Genomic DNA, 22,660 nt, shown 5'->3' with positions numbered 1-22,660 from the left:
CAGTCGGGTTTTCAAGTTCAATACTTCACTATTTTTCTGGTGGGTTTTTAAATATAACTGTCGGGTTTTCATGAAAATGTCGGGAACACGCCCCTAATTATGCAAATCACGCCCCTTTAGTCGGGTTAAAAAAATTCTCTGAGTAATTGGAAAACCGTCTGCTTTTTACTAATAAAATGTGTCGCACAATGTGTGGCGGAGGACATGCGACACAAATTGTGTCGCATAACCCGATAAAAAGAGTCAGGATCATGTTGGTACAGTGAACAAACATTATTGAGGATTAAGGTACTGTGCAATAACTATCTTTTCTGACCGGCTTATTGAACGTACACTGCTACAGCACACATAGGCCCTGATTTACTAAGAGTGAAGTGTAGGTTTCTTTGTGGATTTTCCCTACAATTTCCCACTTTCCCTACATTTTGCTTTTTTTTTTACACCTGCTCTGATCTGTAGGGTTTTTCTCAGCTCAAATCCACCACATTTTCTGTGGAATCCTTAGTAAATATGTAGGGTTTTTGTGAAAATGTCGGGAACATGCCCCTTTTCTGTGACCACACCCCATTTTCCTGTCAGACATGCCCTTTTTTCGGGTTTTCTCAGTAAAATGGAGAGTTAGTCATGTTTTTCATTTCTGGCGCAAATTCTGGCGCAGACAGATTTTCTGGTGCACAACCCAACAAAACATGTTGGGTTTAAAATAGTAAATCAGAGCCATAGTGTCCATCAGTCCATTTTCAGCACACACAGGGGGACATTTTCTATTGTGTTTATGTTTATGTTATGTTGATTTTGTGGCTGATAAATGTCCTTTTTTAATAGTGACTGTGAAATCCAGCTGTAGGCACTTTCCAAAGCAGTGGACGATATTTATTATTTGCGTCTGTTGGCAAAAGGGCTCATAAAAAGGCGCATAGGGGGAGATGTATCAAAACCTGTCCAGAGGAAAAGTTGCTGAGTTGCCCATAGCAACCAATCAGATCGCTTCTTTCATTATTGAAACAGCCTTTAAAAAATGAAAGAAGCAATCTGGTTGGTTGCTATGGGCAACACAGCAACTTTTCCTCTGGACAGGTTGTGATAAATCTCCCCCATCGTCCTTAAACAAGCCACAAATTCATTCGTCGAGGCAACCTTTTCACTGTGGCTGGAGCCAGCTAAATCAGAAGGTTTAATCCAAAACCTGCAATATTTATTAAGACCGTGCACCTTTATAGTAAATTGGATGCAGTACAGACAAAATGGGCTCAACAAATTCTGTCAGGAAAAACGGCATCGTACAGGCAACATTAATAAATGTCCCCCACAGTGTGCAGTACTAAAGAACTATCTGCCAAAAACATAATAACCGTTTCAATATAGCTCGAGACACTACTCTCATTTCTATCAAGAAGAATGTGCAAAAATAGGGGATTCTATAGAGCGCTACTAGATGCATTGATGAATGAATTTCAACATACGCCAACAATTACACAGGACTCAAAAGAGTCAAAATGGTACAGGACAACACGTTTCGGCGCACACTCGCGCCTTCCTTAGGTCCAGAAAAATGTACTAAAAGACACATATACAAATAGGGCAATTAGCATATAAAAGCACACGTTACTGTTTTAAATACAAAAAACCTGCAAGCTCAAAATATCAATAAAATGAAAATATACATGTCTATGGTGGTCTGCATAAAAGGGACAGACGGTCAAGAACATCCTCGTTCAGCCGTTTAAGAAAGGAAAAAACAAAAAAATCCTCCACTCCAGGATCATATAAATGTGGAAGCAAAGGCTGTTTATGCTGCCAGACTATACAACATGGAAGAAGATCTTTCACATCGAAGAATGTTTCTACAACCTTTGAAATAAAAACACGTATGGACTGTGGGTCCTCATACATAATTTATTTGATTGACTGCTCCTGTGGCACCTATTACATCAGAAGGACCACCTAGACCTTGAGGAAACGGCTCAATGGCCATAGACACAACTGCCATACCGGTTATTTGAAACACAGTGTATCGAGACATATAACCAAAGTCCGTGTGGTTTAATTAATTGTATATTTTTATAATTTGGACATTTACACTTTTTTTTATGGGAAAAGGGGGTGATTCAAACTTTTATTAGGGAAGAGGTTAAATGACCTTTATTAACTTTTTTTCACTTTTTTTTTGCAGTGTTATAGCTCCCATAGGGGGCTAAAACACTGCACACACTGATCTTTTACACTGATCCCTGCAAAGCCATAGCTTTGCATTGATCAGTGTTATAGGCGTTAGATTGTTTAAGCCTGAATCTCAGGCTTGGAGCAATCAATCACTGATCGGACGCAACGGAGGCAGGTGAGGGGACCTCCGCTCGCATGCTAGCTGATCGGGACATTGCGATTTTATCGCAATGTTCCCGATCAGCCCGACTGAGCTGCCGGGAAGCTTTCACTTTCATTTTAGACACGGCAATCAACTTTGATCACTGCGTCTAAAGGGTTAATAGTGCGCGGCACAACGATCGGTGCTGCACGCTATTAGCCCAGGGTCCCGGGTATCATTAGCCGCCGGGACCAACCCGGTATGACGCCGGGTCAAGGCATGACTCCGCGTTATATACTAGGACCAGGCGCAGGGTTATATCCCCTTGCTCCCAGTGTTTTTCAACTTAGTATGTTCTGAATGATCCATTGACTTTTTTACCAAAGGGCCAAATATTCCTCCGGCTCTACTGTATACTAAATCATACAGACTTTTCTAACAGAGGCCCGAATGTTCCTCCTGCTCTATTGTACACTATATCATGCAGAATTATGGACTACTACCCTCTGCTGTCACTCATGAAAGTACGACCCCACTGTGTTTTTTCATTACGGTTTGCGATGTTGGAATATCATCTACAATTTGACTTCTGTTCATGGACTGATATGAAATGCTTTTTTTTCTTGCTATATACCATCATTTTGTTTTTGTTATCACTATATACATCCATGGCCGTAAATGTTGGCACCCCTGAAATTTTTCTAGAAAATTAAGTATTTCTCACAGAAAAGGATTGCAGTAACACATGTTTTGCTATACACATAACTTATAGTTATATGGCACGTGACAAGGTGTTGGATACGAGCGGTTGCCGCTCAAGCTAAGAGGGGATTCTTCAAATATTTTGCCACTATCGTCCATATCCTCAAGCTCTGAGAAATCAAAGTCTTCCATCTGGAAAATAGAAAACACGACAATAATAAGTATAAATAAGTGCTGGAGGGGATTCTAGTAGAAGAGCACAGTATATACACCAGATTCTCAGCAAAGACTAACACTGAATGGGAACCAAATGATTGGGAAAACTCTATATGTGAGAACTATTAGAATTAATTTTCAATTAACTGAACCACATACAAATAAACAGTTCCGGTAGACCCTCCCCACCCGCACCCAAATGGCAATCATTCCAAAGGATTAGATGTACAAAGAATTAAACGGGTAGTCTGTAGTCCAGAATCATAGGCTTCTATAAGTACAAGAGGGAAGGGTGATCCCACCTAGAACAACAACACAGTAAGACCACACTACAGACAAGACCATTCACACACACATCAAAACATGCGAGGAGCTCCCCAGTTTTCCACATAGCCACCCTAAGTCTGGGAGGGCCCACAAACTGAAGGATCAGCAGAAATGTCCAACAACAACCATGGTACCCAGACCTTATAAAAAAATTTCGGGCCCACACCTAAAACAGACATCCAACCCTGAGACCCCCATGCAATGTAGTCTAACAGGAGTATAGTACAAACAAAGGACAAACCTGGATTGAATGAGCATATCTCTGGCACTAACTACGGTAGGGTAGTATGTCTTAACTACCTCCTTCCACATATCCACAGAAAGACTAGGAATATCCTCAACCCACTTCAGCTGTGCCACAACAAATGGGTCTGGACCCACTCATTGTAATAAAGCAAAACTCTGAGTAAGTGGTCTGTTCGCCAGAACCTTTAATAAACTTTTTATATCTACATTGTGGAGGGAAATGGGACTATAAGAGTATTGCAAAGTCATATCTTTTCCAGGCTTGGGAAGCACTACAATTAGGGCCTCTCTCATAGAGTCAGGCAGGGCCCCAGACTCCAAGGCCATTTTATACAGATTAAGTAAAATAGGGATCAATTTCTCCTTATTCATCCTGTACCAGTCCCCCACCAACCCATCAAGCCCCGGAGTCTTCCCAGAGGGCAAGTCCCTTATAACCCTTGACACCTCCTCAGCCATCAATGGGGCCTCAAGAACAGAAGCCTGAAGCGAGGTCAGTGGGTTAAGGGGAAGCTCCCTCAGGAAGGACAATATAGTCTCAGGGGCCACCCTGGAGGAGTGAAATACCCCATTAATGACCAACATGTCAGAGCTAAGGGACCCTTCCTGAGTACGTATACAGGGTATGGAAGCCACAGGGCGGCTCTCCCTAGACAGGTAGGCCAACAGTTTACCATTCTTATCCCCAAATTCAAATATGGCCACCTCCCTTGCCGCCATCTTCAAACCCTATCCTTCTGGATAATCAAAAGAGACCTCTGAGCCCTAGCCCACTCCCTGTCAGCCTCCGGAGTAGGGTCCCTTCCCACCACTGTCTCAAGAACTCCTTTTTCTGATTGCAGCACCCGTTCCAATACTCCCAATAATGCCCTCCTACCCGCCACCCCCACCACAAATGCTCCCCAAACCGTCGCTTTGTAAGCATCCCACTGAATCAGAACATCTGGATGGGAGGAATTAGGGACCAAGTAGTCAGAGTGAGCAGCCTCCAGGGCAGAAGAAATTTCCTCCACCTGAAGCCACCCAGGATGCATTCTCCACAGGCAGAAGGAGGGACGAGGGCCTAGGGAAAAAGTAACAAGTAACTATTAAGGCAGAATGATCAGAGATCCCTCTACTTGTATAGTATACCTCACTCACTGCTGGCAAAGGTCAGCTGAAGCAAAGGTGAGATTGATTCGGGAGAAGGACTTATGCACTGAGGAGTGAAAGGAGAAGACAGAGTCATCTGGATACTTCCATCTCAAGAGGTCAGCAAGGCCCAGTCCCAGATGCCAAGAAGCTAAAGCAGATTATCCGGGGTCCGCAGCACTGGTGCGATCAAGCCGGGGGTCAGAAACAATATTAAAGTCTCCTATAAAAAGAACAGGGTCAGTAGGGAAGGAAGTCAGCTTATCCGTAAGCGAGTCAAATAAGGTCACATGAAAGGGAGGAGGCACATGCAAAGAGACTAGAGTAATGCAGAAGAAAGGCAACGCACAATGTAAAATCACATACCTACCAAAGTGGTCACAGGAAACCTGGGAGACTATCAAGGTAAGGGATTTAGACACAAGGACTGAGATCCCTCTAGCTAGATACGAGTAGGAAGAGTGGTAACTCTTCGCAACCTACGCCCTCTTAAAGGGGTAGTCCAGTGGTGAAAAACTTATCCCCTATCCTAAGGATAGGGGATAAGTTTGAGATCGCGGGGGGTCCGACCGCTGGGGCCCCCTGCGATCTCTCTGTACGGGGCCCCGGCTCTCCGCCGAGATAGCGGGTGTCGACCCCGCACGAGGCGGCGGCCGACACGCCCCCTCAATACATCTCAATGGCAGAGCCGGAGATTGCCGAAGGCAGCGCTTCGGCTCTGCCATAGAGTTGTATTGAGGGGGCGTGTCGGCCGCCGCTTCGTGCGGAGGTCGACACGCCCCCTTCCCGCGGGCTGTCGGGGCTCCGTACAGGAGATCGCGGGGGACCCCAGGGGTCGGACCCCCCGCGATCTGCAACTTATCCCCTATCCTTAAGATAGGGGATAAGTTGTAAACCACTGAATCACCACTGGACTACTCCTTTAAGGGCCAACACCTTTTGACCCGTGAGGTGAGTTTCTTGCAAACAAATAATATGCGGGGAATATCTCTTAACAAAATCCAGGCACAACGCTCTCATAAACTTGGAATTGAGGCCACGGACATTCCAACGAAATATCCTAAGGGACCCCATCATGAAGCCAGTGAGAAGCACAAACAGGGCCCACCACGTCATACAAGAACCAGTCAACTAGAGGAGCTCCCCATACACACCACAGACAGCCAAACAACTCGGACAGACAACAAAGACACCACACCACAGAACAGCAAAAACAGATAATAACAGTAAAACATCCCCAAAACAAGTCCCTGTCTAACACGAACTAAACCAGTGCAGACCTGTACCCCTAACAAGATAACCATATCAGGCAAGCGCAGGAGCTACTTACAATCCACCAACCACCGCCTCCCGCCCACCCAGTAAACTAAGGTCAACACCCACTTGACCCTCTTACCAGTGAGACCCTAAGGGGAACTCGAACCTCAGCCAGCTAACACTCCCAGCCTACCCACTAACTAACTAAGAAGGGAGTAAGTAGTCCAGCAGGGATATCAGTCTGGCGGCCGAGCTGCTCTACAGGCTGCCTCTGCTCACTGCATTGCTTCGGCAGGTGAAGAATTTGGTAGTGCGTCCATCCACCAACCTCAGATGAACCGGGTACAGCATGGTATAGCGATACCCTTTGGAGCGAAGTTTGGCTTGGACATCCGTATACTGGGTGTGCTGTTTTCCACTGAGAAGTCCGGTAGAAGGAAACTCTGCTGTCACCAAAGAGCACCTTGCCTTTAATCCTCACTGCTCTCAGGATAGCGTCTCTGTCATTAAAGTGAAGAATCTTTTCCAGGAACGGTCTTGGAAGGCCCCCCAGGAACAAGAGATCTGGCAGGGACCCGGTGGGCTCGTTCCACAGAGAAGAAGGGAGAGAAAGTACCTGCAGGCAAAAGCTCCCTCAGCCAGGACTCTGTCTACTAGTCCCTGAAACTGCCACTGGAGTTCAGCCATTTGTTGACGGATAGGGCGAAGAGTGTCCTCCCCCATACAAACTCTGTTTTCCACCTCCGTGGTGCGTTCTCTCAGCTTTTGAGTCTCATGACGCAGGATGACAAACTCCTGTCTAAGCTCATCCACCTTAGAGATCATAGAGGTATGACAAGAGATTATAGTAGACAATATTTCCGCAAAGCAAAGGTCCATGAGGGCCCCATCATATTGCATCCGATCAGGAGAAGGAAGGGGTGACAGATCAGAAGGACGGTCAGCTAAGGACGCAAACTGATTAGGCAAAGCACTGCATGACGGATCCTCAGACCTGGAAAACTGACTCAGCATTTAAGCAGCGTTGGCCGCCACTTTAGTAGTGAGAGGCGTCTGGGCCACAGAGTCCCGCTGGGAGTGACCGCTAGCCTCAGAGTGTCCATCATCTGAAGAAACATCTTCATCCGAGGAAGGATTTGCCCCTCGTGCCTCCCATGGTAGCACACAGACACTGAACCGGGTAAGTATGAGCAAAGTAAGGGACCAGAAGCGAGAAGCACCACTCGTATCACTCAGGGCGAACCTCTCCAGGTAAGATAGCAGAAAGTTCCACAGTAAAAAGGGCTCCAGCATTAGGGTAACACTCACAAGTACTGCAGCCTCCACAAGGTCCAGCACTCCCAGTCAGTAGTTAAAGCAGCACAGTCCAGCACAGGGGGGTTAAAGGAGCAGTAACAGAGGAGACCACTGGTATGGATCCAGACCTTCACCCTTTATAAGTCCCAGCAAGCCCTGATGGAACAGGGAAATCCACAGTCCCGAGGGTCAGATAGAAAGGATACATGATATTGTACTCAATACTCCTCCGAATGCAGAGAAAAGTGCCACTTTCCTTCACCATCAGTCTGCACAGGATGTTTCCTCAGCTTTACAGGCCATCAGTCCCAGCAGCACAGGGACAGCGGGAGTTGCCGTGGAGACCAAGCCAAAGTCTAGGACCCGACCATGAAGGCCAGTAATGGTGGGCCCTCAGCACTATAATTCAGGAGCTTCCCGGGGCTCCAACCACTTCCCAGCCACAGCGCAGCTCCTACAGTCACCTTCAGTGGCCGCCTGCCCCCGGAGCACAGCTGCCTCACTCTCTCCTCCGAATCCGGTCCCACCAGTGTCCCGCACTCTGCCACTGACACCAGAACGGAGCTGCGAGCCTTACTACCGCCGGCACAAGGGTTCCTGGAGTCCAGAGGCACCCTCCGGTATGTGTCACCAGAGTATGTGTCGGGGGGATATTTACAGGCTAAATAAAGCGGTGAGTGGGAGCTCGGCGGACACACGTCTGCTCAGCTCCCCATGCAGGCCACACCCCCATTTTTATTTATTTTTTAACATTAACCGGTTGTCTTCTATGGATAACCCTGAACCCAGAAGACTTCAGCCATCTTACCTGACTGGCAGCCATGTAATGCTACATCAGAGGTCAGGTGACGCCTCTGAAGGCCAGTTTGCAGACAGTATATACAGGTATTGGGATTCGGAATCCAAATTCGCATCAGATGTTCTGCTAAGGATATTCCGTACTGTGCACTTAACAGCAGAATCCCACGGAGATCAATGGGGAATTGCTGCTCAGTGTACACTACAGAAGTCCAATTGCAGTTCTTCCAAGGAAGATCCAGATTATGCTGAAAAAATTTATATGTTCATGCTTTTGACAAAATCCTCCCAGAAAAAGCCCATTAATGAATGGGACTATTATTTCTGCGGTAAAATTCTGTGCAAAAATAAGTGCAGGTTCTATGTGGAGCCGATTCCTCAAGGAGATTCACTGACAAAATTCCTTGATACATTTCTGTAGTATACATGGACCCTAAAGTCTGAGCTGCAAAACCAGTCCATGGACATGAGCGGCACAGTTTCTGGGAAAACACCAATTTTTTGCACATACATGATATGCAGGGGGATTCCAAAAGGACGGTGCAAAATGATAGCCTCGGTATTCAATACCCCGGGAGAACGGAACACAAATTTATGAACAGGGAAATATGCACGATCTATCCAGGACTTATCTATACACCGCAAATGTTCAGAGAGATTTCTATTGGTTACACGGTAGATGTCTAGAAGGTGGTCCAGTTCTGTCCAGACATGGACTGTTCAGCATATCCTCCTATATGGTCTCCACTGTGTCAGGGATGCATTGTCTTAGGTGGTTCAAATCTTGTGGCTGGAGGGAGACGATACCCTGAGTCATTGATGTAGAGAGAAGTCACAAGGTGACAGATCTGGCAATTGTGAAGATCACTGCAACATTACTGAATTGTTCAGTCACTATAAAGATGTGGAGGTACCGGCACTGCTGTGTCACAGAACGGTACTATATGCATGGCAAAACATTGCATAAAATCCCGGATAATAGAAGATGTGTGGTGCTCTACATTTACTATTCTAAACCCGACCTCTTTTGTCGGGTTTTTTGTCGCAGACATCGTGCGCCAGTCTGCGACACGATGCGACATTTTTTCCCGACGGAGCCGATGTGGATTCTCCCAAACCCGAAAAAGGGGCGTTACCCGACATTTCTGAGCTTTCCCACGTATTTATTAAGGTTTCCAACCCGAATTCGTTGTATTGTTCTGGATTTTTTCCCGCCAGCTCAGAGGAGTTGGAAACCAAAACCAACAAAACCCACGTGCGACAAACAGGATGCGACATAATAATAAATACCAGGGGAAAAAAGCAGTCGGGTAAGAAAGCAACATAGACTTACAACCCGATTTTCTTAGTAAATGAGGGCCAATATATTGCCCAAAAATAGAAAAAAACAAAGATGGAGCACTCACCACGTTAATCTTCTTCTTACAGTCTTTACAGTGGTCCCTCAACATACGATGGTAATTCGTTCCAAATGGACCATCGTTTGTTGAAACCATCGTATGTTGAGGGATCCGTGCAATGTAAAGTATAGGACCGTGGTCTACAACCTGCGGACCTCCAGATGTTGCAAAACTACAACACCCAGCATGCCCGGACAGCCAACGGCTGTCCGGGCATGCTGGGAGTTGTAATTTTGCAACATCTGGAGGTCCGCAGGTTGTAGACCACTGGTATTGGAGGTTGTACTCACGTGTCCCCACCGCCGCCGCCATTGGCCCTCATTTACTTAGAAAATCGGGTTGTAAGTCTATGTTGCTTTCTTATCCGACTGCTTTTTTCCCCCTGGTATTTATTATTATGTCGCATCCTGTTTGTAGCACGTGAGTTTTGTTGGTTTTGGTTTCCAACTCCTCTGAGTTGTCGGGGAAAAAATCCACAACAATTCAACAAATTCGGGTTGGAAACCTTTATAAATACGTGGGAAAGCTCAGAAATGTCGGGTTACGCCCCTTTTTCGGGTTTGGGAGAATCCACATCAGGTCCGTTGGGAAAATTTTTTGCATCGTGTCGCAGACAAGTCGGGTTTAGAATAGTAAATGAGGACCATAGTTGTGAATGTTCCCCCAGGACTCATTTACACTATGTAATATCAGGGGTGGGTGCTGGCAAAACCAGCCAGCACTAGGACCGCTCACAAATGCAATGTCTCAAAAGATGGGAATGCGTTTCCGAGCATATTTCGACAAAAAAATGAGCAATGAGGCTGTAAGCACATCACATGACCACGACTGATTTTTATGGCTCCTATGGAAGGACAGCAAGCAGAGATCTTGACAATTGATGCTGAAAATATACTGAAAACTTTAGCTCAGTGTTTCCCAACCAGGGTGCCTCCAGCTGTGGCAAAACTACAACTCCCAGCATGCCCAGACAGGCATGCTAGGAGTTGTAGTTTTGCCACAGCTGGAGGCACCCTGGTTGGGAAACACTGCTTTAGCTAATGAACCAGCTGACCCTTTTCATTCAAAACAAACTTCAGATTTCAGTAACGCTATCTAAAAGATTTATGATTTATTTGTCCAGGTCCAAGCCGGTTGCTGTTTTGTTGCTATAACGGACTCTGCAGAGAGGACACACTAATAAGAATATAAATAAAGATCAACTTTATTGCTAAATTGGGGAGGACATTATACTTCTGGCTAGATGATCACCATGGAGACAGAGTTATAAGAACCTTTTATGGGATTTCATTATTACAATTAGTGGAAGAAAGGGCATCAAAGACTTTGGAGCCTGATGTTCAACTATATATTTAACCAGGGGCGGACACAGACAACAGAGGGCCCCTGTGCAAAGAATATGCCTGCCCCCCCCACCCCCCCACCCAGGTAATATGTTTGCTAGGTAAGCAGGTAGTACGTTTGCAAGTAGTAAATTAGGTAAGTAGAACATTCTCTAAGTAGGTAGGCAAGTAGTAAGTTTGCAAGTTATTTAGGCAGGTAGTAAGTTCAGTTGGTAGGAAGGCAAGTAAAAGGTTTGCCGCTAGGTAGGTAGGTTACCGTATATACTCAAGTATAAGCCGACCCGAATATAAGCCGAGGCCCCTAATTTCACCCCAAAATCCCAGGAAAAGTTATTGACTCGAGTATAAGCCTAGGGTGGGAAATACATCATCCCCCCCCTGTCATCATCCAGACCCCCGTCATTAACACCCTCATCATTATCACCCTGTCATCATCACCCTGTCATCATCCCCCCTTCATCATCCCCCCTTCATCATCACCGCCTGTCATCATCCCCCCTTCATCATCCCACACCCCCCCTTCATCATCCCCTTGTCATCATCCCACACCCCCCTTCATCATCCCCTTGTTATCATCCCCACCCCCTTCATCATCCCCTTGTCATCATCCCACACACCCCCTTCATCATCCCCTTGTCATCATCCCCTTGTCATCATCCCCACCCCCTTCATCATCCCCTTGTCATCATCCTCTTGTCATCATCCTCTTGTCATCATCCCACACCCCCCCTTCATCATCCCCCTGTCATCATCCCACACACACCCCCTTCATCATCCCCTTGTCATAATCCCCCCCCCCTTCATCATCCCCTTGTCATCATCACCACATGTCATCATCATCACCGCTTGTCAATGTCTGATACAGTGGTCTTCAACCTGCGGACCTCCAGATGTTTCAAAAGCCATCAGCTGTCCGGGCTTGCTGGGAGTTGTAGTATTGAAACCTCACCGGGGGGCCTCTTCTCCGCGCTTCGGGCCCGGAATAGAGGCGTTGCCTTGACGATGACGCAGAGGGACGTTGGTAATGAACGTACCTCTGCGTCGTCGTCAAGGCAACGTGACTATTCCGGGCCCGAAGCGCGGAGAAGAGGCCCCCCCCCCCGATGAAGATGGCAGCCCGGAACCACTATCCCACCGGACGACCTCCCCACCGGACAGTCCTGCAGCATCGTACCAGCGCCAAGCGGAGATGAGTACAGAACTAAAGGGGGTGAGAGGGGCTGGATGATGTCGAAGGCCGCAGTGGTCTTCAACCTGCAGACCTCCAGAGGTTTCAAAACTACAACTCCCAGCAAGCCTGGACAGCCGATGGCTGCCCGGGCTTGCTGGGAGTTGTAGTTTTGAAACCTCTGGAGGTCCGCAGGTTGAAGACCACTGAGGGCGGAGAGTTCACTCGAGTATAAGCCGAGGGGGGTGTTTTCAGCACGAAAAATCGTGCTGAGAAACTCGGCTTATACTCGAGTATATACGGTATACGTTTGTTAGGTAGGCAGGAAAAGCATTTGCTAGGTAGGTAATATGTTTGGTTGGTAGGTGGATGGCCACGTTACATTTGGTAGGTAGGCCCTTAGTCCAGTGTTTTCCAAACAGGCTTTGGCTGTTTGGGCATGCTGGGAGTTGTAGTTTTGCAACAGCTGGAGGCACTCAGGTTGGGAAACACTGGACTAAGGGCCCAACTACCCACCAAAATGCCACCTTCTGCTGCAAAACTCTAAATTCCAGCTTAAGACTGTCCGAGCATGCTGGGAGTTGTAGTTTTGCAACAGATGGAGAGACAATGTTTCGAAAACACTGCTGTAGTTAGTGTTTCCCAACCTGGGGGCCTCCAGCTGTTGCAAAACTACAACTCCCAGCAGTCTTAAGCTGGGAGTTAGAGTTTTTCAACAGCTGGAGGCACCCAGGTTGGAAAACAATGGACTAAGGACCTACCTACCAAACCTGAGTGTCTCCAGCTGTTGCAGAACTATACAGCTAAAGACTGTCAGGGGAATGCTGGGAGTTGTAGTTTTGCAACAGCTGGAAGTCCCCAGGTTGGAAAATACTGACTAAGGCAGTGTTTTCAAAACAGTGTCTCTCCAGGTGGTCCAAAACTACAACTCCCAGCATTCCCGGACAGTCTCTAGCTGTCAAGGCATGCTGGAAGTTATAGTTTTGCAACAGCTGGAGGCACACTTATTTGTAAACACTGGTGTAACACTGCAGGCACACTGATTTGTAAAACTGGTGCTGAAACAATGATGACACTGAGCGCACCGTGATTCACTGACCTGCAGGAAAAGCAGAAGGCGGCGAACAGAGAACGGGACACCAATATTGGAGCAACGGGGGAGCATAGACAGTTGAGTTAGTTTCTTTTGGAATAATTTTCATCCCTGGCACAGTGGATAAAACTAAAATAAAATACTAAAAACCACTAAATACCAGCAAGTAGAAGTAAAACGTCCGTCTTTATTTAGGGTTCTTCCTTAAAACCCATCACGGTGGCAGACAAACCGTGAACATATCAAAAATATGAAATATTGCACAAACAGAGGGGGGGTCCCAAGCATGGCTGACGCGTTTCTGATCTATTGATCCTTACTCATAGCCTGTAGATCCTCAAATGAGGCACCTTTATATACTCCAGGGCATTTTCCCCATTACCACAGGAAGGGGAGGGACAGGCCCACATCACATGTGCGCGTGATTAAAACCAAAACATGGGACCAAACACAGATAAATTATTCGGAGACATATCAGTAATGTAATATTAAATCTGTTTTGCTATTTAGACCATGGGGTTGAATGCAATTCAAAAGATAAATCCACATGATTTCCCTATTGTGGAGGGATCGAATATGGTCACCTCCCCTTTTATTTAGGTTCACCTTCTCAATGCCTGAGAACCTAAGGGAAGTGGTGTCTGAATTATGACATATTAGAAAATGTTTAGATATGTTAGAAATGTTCGAGCTTAAAGGGCCAGCAGCATGTCTAATGTGCTCTTGCATGCGTTTTTTAAGGGACCTTTTGGTGGAACCCACATATGTTAAGTGACATTGTGTGCACTGGATTTTATATAAAACAAAAGTGCTATCACAGTTTATAAAGTTGTGAATGACATGGCATTTGCCATCCACCGTACCTTCTATTTTCTGGCATTTTTCGGCAAAGGGACATACCACACATCGCGATTTACCGCACTTGTGGAAGCCCTTGGTGCTAATCCACTGGGTGGTAACACTAGCCGTGTCCACCATACTGGGAACAAGGAGATTGGATAGAGTAGGTGCCCGCCTCGCTGCAAATCTCACACCTGACTTTATAATCTCCCCTACCGTGGGATCTGTTGATAGCAAAGGTAAGTGTTTAATTACAATGCGTTTGATGTCATTAAATTCGGGGCTGTACCTGGTGACAAATGTAGGACAATCTTGTGATTCAGTTGGTTGCTTACTTGTAAAAAGGGATTTTCGATCCATAGGATCCACTCTCGACCGAGCTTTTTTCAAGAGCCATCCAGGGTAACCTCGAGCCGCCAGGCGTGTGCACGCTGCATCAGCTTCCCTGCGGTACATCTCGGCGGAAGAACTGTTCCGCTTAATTCGTATAAGTTCACCTACTGGTATGGCTCTTACTGTTTGTTTGGAATGGCATGAATTCGCCCTTAGGATGGTATTGCCTGATATCTTTTTTCTGTAAGGATCAACCTCAATGTTATTTGTATCAGGGTTGCCACGTAATATGACATCCAAAAAGGGGGTTTCACTTTTACACCATGTGTGGCTAAACGTAAGATTGAACCGATTATTATTGATATATGTCATGAATGCATCAACGGTCAGATGGTCAGACGACCAAATGATGACCACATCGTCTACATACCTCCCATACCATGCGAGGCATGTGGAAAATGGATTGGTGTCAGAAAAAATTAACTGCTCCTCCCACCAAAAAACAAAAAGCTTAGCCCGAGCTGGTGATGACTTTGCCCCCGTGCGCTGCAAATAAAAATTGTTACCAAACATAAAATAATTGTGTTTTAACACAAAATCTACCACCTCAATAATGTAATGTCTCAAATCCACAGAATATTTAGAAAATCTCATCAGTATATCCGAGATAGCTGATAATGCCAGGTTTTGCAGAATACTGGAATAGAGCGATTCAATGTCACAAGTAAGCCACGACAGAGAATCGCTCCATGTGAATTTATCCATGATTTTTAGCAAGTGCTTAGTGTCCTTGATATAACTTGGGCGAGTCCAACCACTCGCATAGGTGCTCGTTAAGGGATCCAATCCCCACCACGATCGGACGCATCGGCGGCGGGAATCGGTCCTTATGCAGCTTAGGTAGCGAGTGGAAGATAGGAATAATTGGAGCAGGCACGAAAATATAATCCACTTCTTTTTGGGTCAAAATAGATCTGGCTTTCCCCTCTTCCAACAGAGTCAACAGTTCTTTTTTAAAAGGTTCAGTGGGATCCCCACAAAGTTTAAGGTAAGTTTTATCATCAGATAGTAGATTTTCATTTAAATTGATATACAGTCCCGTGTCCATACATACTACCGAGCCGCCTCTATCGGCGGATCGGATCGTCAAATTTTTGTTTTTCTTTCATTTCTTTATGGCAGCAGCCTCCTTTTTATTCAAATTAGGACGAGTTGTATTGGACATTACTTTTGATTGTAGATTAACCAAATCTTTCATGATAAGGTCCTGGAACCAATCAAAAATTGGTGGTCTGGTCTGTATGGGGTAAAAATTTAGGTTTTTAGTGGAGAAGGTATGTGCAGTATTCACTTCATTACAAATTGATATCCCACTATTTTCAAGGAGACAGAGATCTCTAAAAGCAATTTGTTCTGCTAACGTATGCATTAGTGGTAAATCAGGGTTTATAGAAAGTTGAGGTGGGTCCGATGGTTCATCAGCATTTTCCACAAAAAAATGTTTCTTAACTGTTAAAGTTCTCACAAATTTATTTATATCCAAAATTGTCCGATAAACATCAAAATGATGTGTAGGAGAGAAACCCAGTCCTTTCCACAGGACCGAGGTTTCTTCATCTGTAATGATTTGTGCAGAAATGTTGATGACTTGAAAATCCTCTTTTATTACTTTTTCCATTTGTCCTTGTTACGCTCCGAAGCTCTTCTTCCTATGTTTTCTGCCACCGCGCCTTCCTCGTTTTTTGACTTCTCGCATTGCGATTCTTGTGAGTGTTCACATATTGCGGTTCTGAGTCCCCGCTAGTATCCGTGGTATCTGAACAATCTGAATTTTCAGTAAACTCCTGGTCAGAAGAACTAAATTCACATGGAGCGATTCTCTGTCGTGGCTTACTTGCGACATTGAATCGCTCTATTCCAGTATTCCGAAAAACCTGGCATTATCAGCTATCTCGGATATACTGATGAGATTTTCTAAATATTCTGTGGATTTGAGACATTACATTATTGAGGTGGTCGATTTTGTGTTAAAACACAATTATTTTATGTTTGGTAACAATTTTTATTTGCAACGCACGGGTGCTTCAATGGGAGCAAAGTCATCACCAGCTCGGGCTAAGCTTTTTGTTTTTTGGTGGGAGGAGCAGTTTATTTTTTCTGACACCAATCCATTTTCCACATGCCTCGCATGGTATGGGAGGTAAGTAGACAATGTGGTCATCATTTGGTCGTCCGACCATCTGACCGTTGATGCATTCATGACATATATCAATAATAATTGGTTCAATCTTAAAGGGGTATTCCAAACTTTTTTATATATATCAACTGGCTCCAGAAAGTTAAACAGATTTGTAAATTACTTCTATTAAAAAATCTTAACCCTTTCAGTACTTATGAGCTTCTGAAGTTAAGGTTGTTATTTTCTGTCTAAGTGCTCTCTGATGACACCTGTCTCGGTCTTGGGAAACGCCCAGTTTAGAAGAGGTTTGCTATGGGGATTTGCTTCTAAACTGGGCGTTGCCCGAGACAGGTGTCATCAGAGAGGACTTAGACAGAAAAAAAACAACCTTAACTTCAGAAGGTCATAAGTACTGAAAGGATTAAGATTTTTTAATAGAAGTAATATATAAATAAGTTTAACTTTCTGGAGACAGTTGATATATAAAAAAAAAGTTTTGGCCTGGAATACTCCTTTAAGTCCCAGGATGCCCTTGGTCCTAGTGGGGTTAAAAGGTCAAAAGATTAAAATATATAAACTAAGAAGACACTGTGAAGTACGGGGATATACTCGGCAGGCCTGGAGAAATATTTTTCTAAAATATGTTTTTATGTACTTGATGTATTTCTAGGTGTATATTAATATATATATATATATATATATATATATATATATATATATATATATATATATATATGTCAAAGAAGAAAGCAGCACTCCTAAAGCGTGAGTAGGTGCCTCCAGCTAGGATCCGGGTCCAGGATCCTGCATACGTAGTTCCAAGGAAAATGCTGTGGCACTCAAGGTATGGTGAAAAAATGAAAACTATTTATTCATCCCAAATGTGCAAAGAGCAACGTTTCAATGGTCTCACACCATCATTATCAAGTGGCTTGTGGCTTGGCAAGTGGCTTGATAATGATGGTGTGAGACCATTGAAACGTTGCTCTTTGCACATTTGGGATGAATAAATAGTTTTCATTTTTTCACCATACCTTGAGTGCCACAGCATTTTCCTTGGAACTACGTATGCAGGATCCTGGACCCGGATCCTAGCTGGAGGCACCTACTCACGCTTGGAACTATATATATATATATATATATATATATATATATATATATATATATACACACAAATCAAAAAATATGTTGCAGTCTCTTGTAATACCTTTTTTATTGGACTAACAGAATTTTGTAGAGACAAGCTTTCAGGATTCCTCCCTTTATCAAGTCCAATAGTCAAGGACTAATGATCAAAGGACTTTATAAATTATCAGGGAGGAATCCCAAAAGTTTGTCTCTACAAAATTCTGTTAGTCCAATAAAAAAGGTATTACAATCTGCATCACTGGACTAATACGGCTACTCACATTTACTATACAGATATACACATACCTGAAGATGGTTTAGAACCCTGTGATGTCACACATGCTTGTGATGATGTCACCGTAAGCTGAACAAAGAGCTGCGCACCGGCCACAGTCTCTTCAGTGTGTTTTGCATTCACAACCTGTGGTGCAAAGTGTTTGTTAGAGAGTTTCTATTTGCGATAGAGAATTCAAGATTTTGACCGTTCCTTGTCTGAAGAGAGAACCACAAGGTAAGTCTCAGCCTCTTCTATTCATACATACACAGGGCTTTTTGTTTGACAGTTTTTTTTTATTGCTGTTGCTTTTTTTTTAGCAAAAAAAAAACAAGAAATTAATTTCCAAAAGAAATAACAAAAGTTATATTTCTCATAGCATTGTGACAATACTTGGCTTAGGCATTAAATATAATAAAACGCACAGATAGTATCATGACCAGAGCTTTTTCTTGCAAAACTGCTAAAATGCAATTATGCCCAAAAAAGCCCCCAAGAAAAAGAGTCCTAATTCATGAAGTTCTAAAAGATATAAGTCTATGAGAAAGATTTGGTGGTGTAGTAAAAGAATAACAGAAAGATTAGGGCAGAAATATAATATTATATAATAGAATTCTGTGTGTACTAACAATAGAAATACTCCGGGTACTCCGAAAGGGAACATTTTCAAATCAACTAGTGGCAGAAAGTCATATAGGGGACGGATAGATCCCAATGAGGTGGGGTAGGTTCATTATTAGTAAATGTATATAGCGGGATAGCCCAATTGTATCTGCAGTATGAAGTTCACATGGCCCAGTGACCATACAGCCAAGCCCTTATAATCCGCCATTACTAGGACAGATTCAGGGTTATCAGATATTACTATGACCGGACAGGTTCAGGGTTATCAGATATTACTAGGACCGGACAGGTTCAGGGTTATCAGATATTACTAGCACTGGACAGGTTCAGGGTTATCAGATATTACTATGACCGGACAGGTTCAGGGTTATCAGATATTACTAGGACCGGACAGGTTCAGGGTTATCAGATATTACTAGGACTGGACAGGTTCAGGGTTATCAGATATTACTAGGACTGGACAGGTTCAGGGTTATCAGATATTACTAGGACCGTACAGGTTCAGGGTTATCAGATATTACTAGGACTGGACAGGTTCAGGGTTAGCAGATATTACTAGGACCGGACAGGTTCTGGGTTATCAGATATTACTAGGACCGTACAGGTTCAGGGTTATCAGATATTACTAGGACTGGACAGGTTCAGGGTTATCAGATATTACTAGGACCGGACAGGTTCAGGTTTATCAGATATTACTAGGACCGGACAGGTTCAGCGTTATCAGATATTACTAGGACCGTACTGGTTCAGGGTTATCAGATATTACTAGGACCGGACAGGTTCAGGGTTATCAGATATTACTAGGACCGGACAGGTTCAGGGTTATCAGATATTACTAGGACCGGACAGAATCAGGGTTGTCAGATATTACTAGGACCGGACAGGTTCAGGGTTATCAGATATTACTAGGACCGGAAAGGTTCAGGGTTATCAGATATTACTAGGACCGGACAGGTTCAGGGTTATCAGATATTACTAGGACCGGACAGGTTCAGGGTTATCAGATATTACTAGGATTGGACAGGTTCAGGGTTATCAGATATTACTAGGACCGGACAGGTTCAGGGTTATCAGATATTATTAGGACCGGACAGATTCAGGGTTATCAGATATTACTAGGACCGGACAGGTTCAGGGTTATCAGATATTACTAGGACCGGACAGGTTCAGGGTTATCATATATTACTAGGACCGGACAGGTTCAGGGTTATCAGATATTACTAGGACCGGACAGGTTCAGGGTTATTAGATATTACTAGGACCGGACAGATTTAGGGTTATCAGATATTACTAGGACCGGACAGGTTCAGGGTTATCAGATATTACTAGGACCGGACAGGTTCAGGGTTATCAGATATTACTAGGACCGGACAGGTTCAGGGTTATCAGATATTACTAGGACCGGACAGGTTCAGGGTTATCAGATATTACTAGGACCGGACAGGTTCAGGGTTATCAGATATTACTAGGACCGGACAGGTTCAGGGTTATCAGATATTACTAGGACCGGACAGGTTCAGGGTTATCAGACATTGGTAACCTCAGGGAAGACGTCTCCATATAAAACACTTATAGAGAAGCGTCTTCTTCTGAGGCTGCCATGGTCTTAGTGTTATCTTGTGGTTCTGTGCTGGACATTTCTGCTCTGTATGAAGGATCTATTGTATAATGACAGGAATGATGACATGTTGTCTAATGTGTTCACTTATCTCTCTCTCTCTCTAGTGTTTTCAGGCTCTGACCTGTGACCATGGCCTCTCCACAAGACCCATTGCTGAAGGAGGAGGAAGAAGCAATGGAGGACCATAGTGATATGGATGTAGAAAAGGGCGATATCCCTGAGAGGCAGAACCTGCCATCTCTAAGCGTGATGTCCACCGCACGTTCCATCATCACCGTAGTGATCCTCGCCTTTGTTAATTTGCTCATCTATGCAAATCGCTCCAGCGTGGCGGGGGTGCTGCCTTATATACAGAAAGCATATGACACCAATGCTAGTCTGTCCGGCTTATTGAATACATTGTTCATTGGAAGCTACGTGCTGGTCGCACCAATTGCCGGATATTTGGGCGACCACTGTAATAAGAAATATACTGTTTGCGCAGGAGTCATCGTTTGGCTGAGCATGACACTTACCCTGTCGTTCATTCCCGACGGCTATTTCCTGCTCTTCCTGCTGACGAGTGGACTGGTTGGAGCCGGAGAGGCGACTTTCTGCACCATCGCCCCCTCCATCATTGCAGACCTTTTTACAAGTGACCAGCGGACCCGCATGCTGAACGTGTTTTACTCCGTCATACCTGTAGGCTGCGGACTAGGATACATCATCGGGCCCAAAGTGACTGATGCAGCAAGGGGTGATTGGCACTGGGCATTTCGGGTCACCCCTGGCCTGGGCCTCATAGCTGTGGCTTTGATGATTTTGGTCACAAAGGAGCTTCCAAGAACGACTACAAACGGGAAGAAGAACAACAAATCCCAGAAGTTTGCCAAATGGGCGACAGATCTGAGAAAACTATTTAAAAATCGAAGCTTCATGTTAACCACCATGGGATCGACGGCTGTATCCTTCATAGTGGGAGCCATAGGTGTATGGGGTCCGTCATACCTGACCCACGCACGAACACTCCTACAAGAGAAGGACCCTTGCCGTGCTGAACCGTGTGACTATCACGACATCCTAATATTTGGTGTGGTTACAGTAGTTTCCGGCATTCTGGGAGTTGTAGCAGGGACGGAGATAAGTAAAAGATATCGCAAATCCAACCCACGGGCGGACCCACTTGTGTGTGGATGCGCGATGATGCTCTCCGCCCCTTTTCTTCTGTTGGCATTGACTTTTGGCAACATCAGCCTCGTTGCCACCAACATCTTCATCTTCATCGGAGAGACGCTTCTGTCAGTAAATTTCACCCTCATATCTGACATTATACTAAAAGTAGTAACTCCGTGGAGGAGATCTTCAGCCCTGGCCGTGCAGATGACAATCTATCACCTCCTAGGTGACGCCGGCAGCCCGTACCTCATCGGCCTGATATCTGACACCTACGAACGAGGATATGCCAAATCCCCTCTTCTGAAATACCACAGCCTGGAGTATGCCCTCATGACCTGCACCATAATGGCAGTCATCGGAGGGGCCTTCTTCATGGCCACGGCCCTATATATAGAGAGGGACGAAAAAGAAGCAGAGATGGAATCAGAACCTCCGTCATCCTCCTCCTCCTCCCTGCTTCCTGCCGATGAGGACCGCGCTTCAGACTGAGGAAAAGTCATTGCTTACCTTTATCTCGTTTACTTAATTAAAAAAAAAATTAAGAAAAAAATAACTGCATTTGTTCTATGTTCCACTTTACCCCTTATTCTCTACCCAGGGTCGGACACAGACAGCAGAGGGCCCTTGTGCAAAGAATGTGCCTGTGCCCCCCCCCCCAAAACTTGATTTGTTCAGCACCCCCCCTCCATGTGTCACTTACTCAGGTGGACCCCCATATGTCACTTGCTGTATAAGTTTCTAATTATTTATTAAGGCCTCCCATATGCCACAGCTCATTCAAGCCCCCCACATTAGGTAGCATACATTCCCAACATTAGGTAGCATAGATTCCCCACATTAGGTAGCACAGTTTCCTCACATTAGGTAGCATAGTTTCCCCACATTAGTTAGCATAGATTCCCCACATTAGGTAGCAGTTTCCCCACATTAGGTAGCATAGTTTCCCCACATTAGGTAGCATAGTTTCCCCACATTAGGTAGCATAGTTTCCCCACAATAGGTAGCACAGATTCCCCACATTAGGTAACATAGTTTCCCCACATTAGGTAGCATAGTTTCCCCACATTAGGTAGCACATATTCCCCACATTAGGTAACATAGTTTCCCCACATTAGGTAGCATAGTTTCCCCACATTAGGTAGCACAGATTCCCCACATCAGGTAACATAGTTTCCCCACATTAGGTAACATAGTTTCCCCACATAAGGTAGCATAGTTTGCCCA

General features: G+C 44.8%; 1 protein-coding gene across 1 annotated transcript; it reads left to right on the top strand.

The window, feature by feature from the left end:
* Positions 1 to 18,169: 18,169 nt before the first annotated feature.
* On the top strand, positions 18,170 to 21,943 carry LOC130282821 (protein spinster homolog 1-like). The gene is made up of 2 exons (XM_056531627.1): positions 18,170 to 18,273; positions 20,386 to 21,943. Exon 2 carries the CDS (start codon positions 20,411 to 20,413, stop codon positions 21,923 to 21,925), a length of 1,515 nt encoding a protein of 504 aa, XP_056387602.1. The 5' UTR covers positions 18,170 to 18,273; positions 20,386 to 20,410; the 3' UTR covers positions 21,926 to 21,943.
* The last annotated feature ends 717 nt before the right edge of the window (positions 21,944 to 22,660 follow it).

Source organism: Hyla sarda, chromosome 7 (genome assembly GCF_029499605.1).
Source record: "Hyla sarda isolate aHylSar1 chromosome 7, aHylSar1.hap1, whole genome shotgun sequence".
Lineage (NCBI taxonomy): Eukaryota > Metazoa > Chordata > Amphibia > Anura > Hylidae > Hyla > Hyla sarda.
Note: the sequence above shows the minus strand (reverse complement) of the source record. Positions and strands in the feature narration are given on the sequence as shown.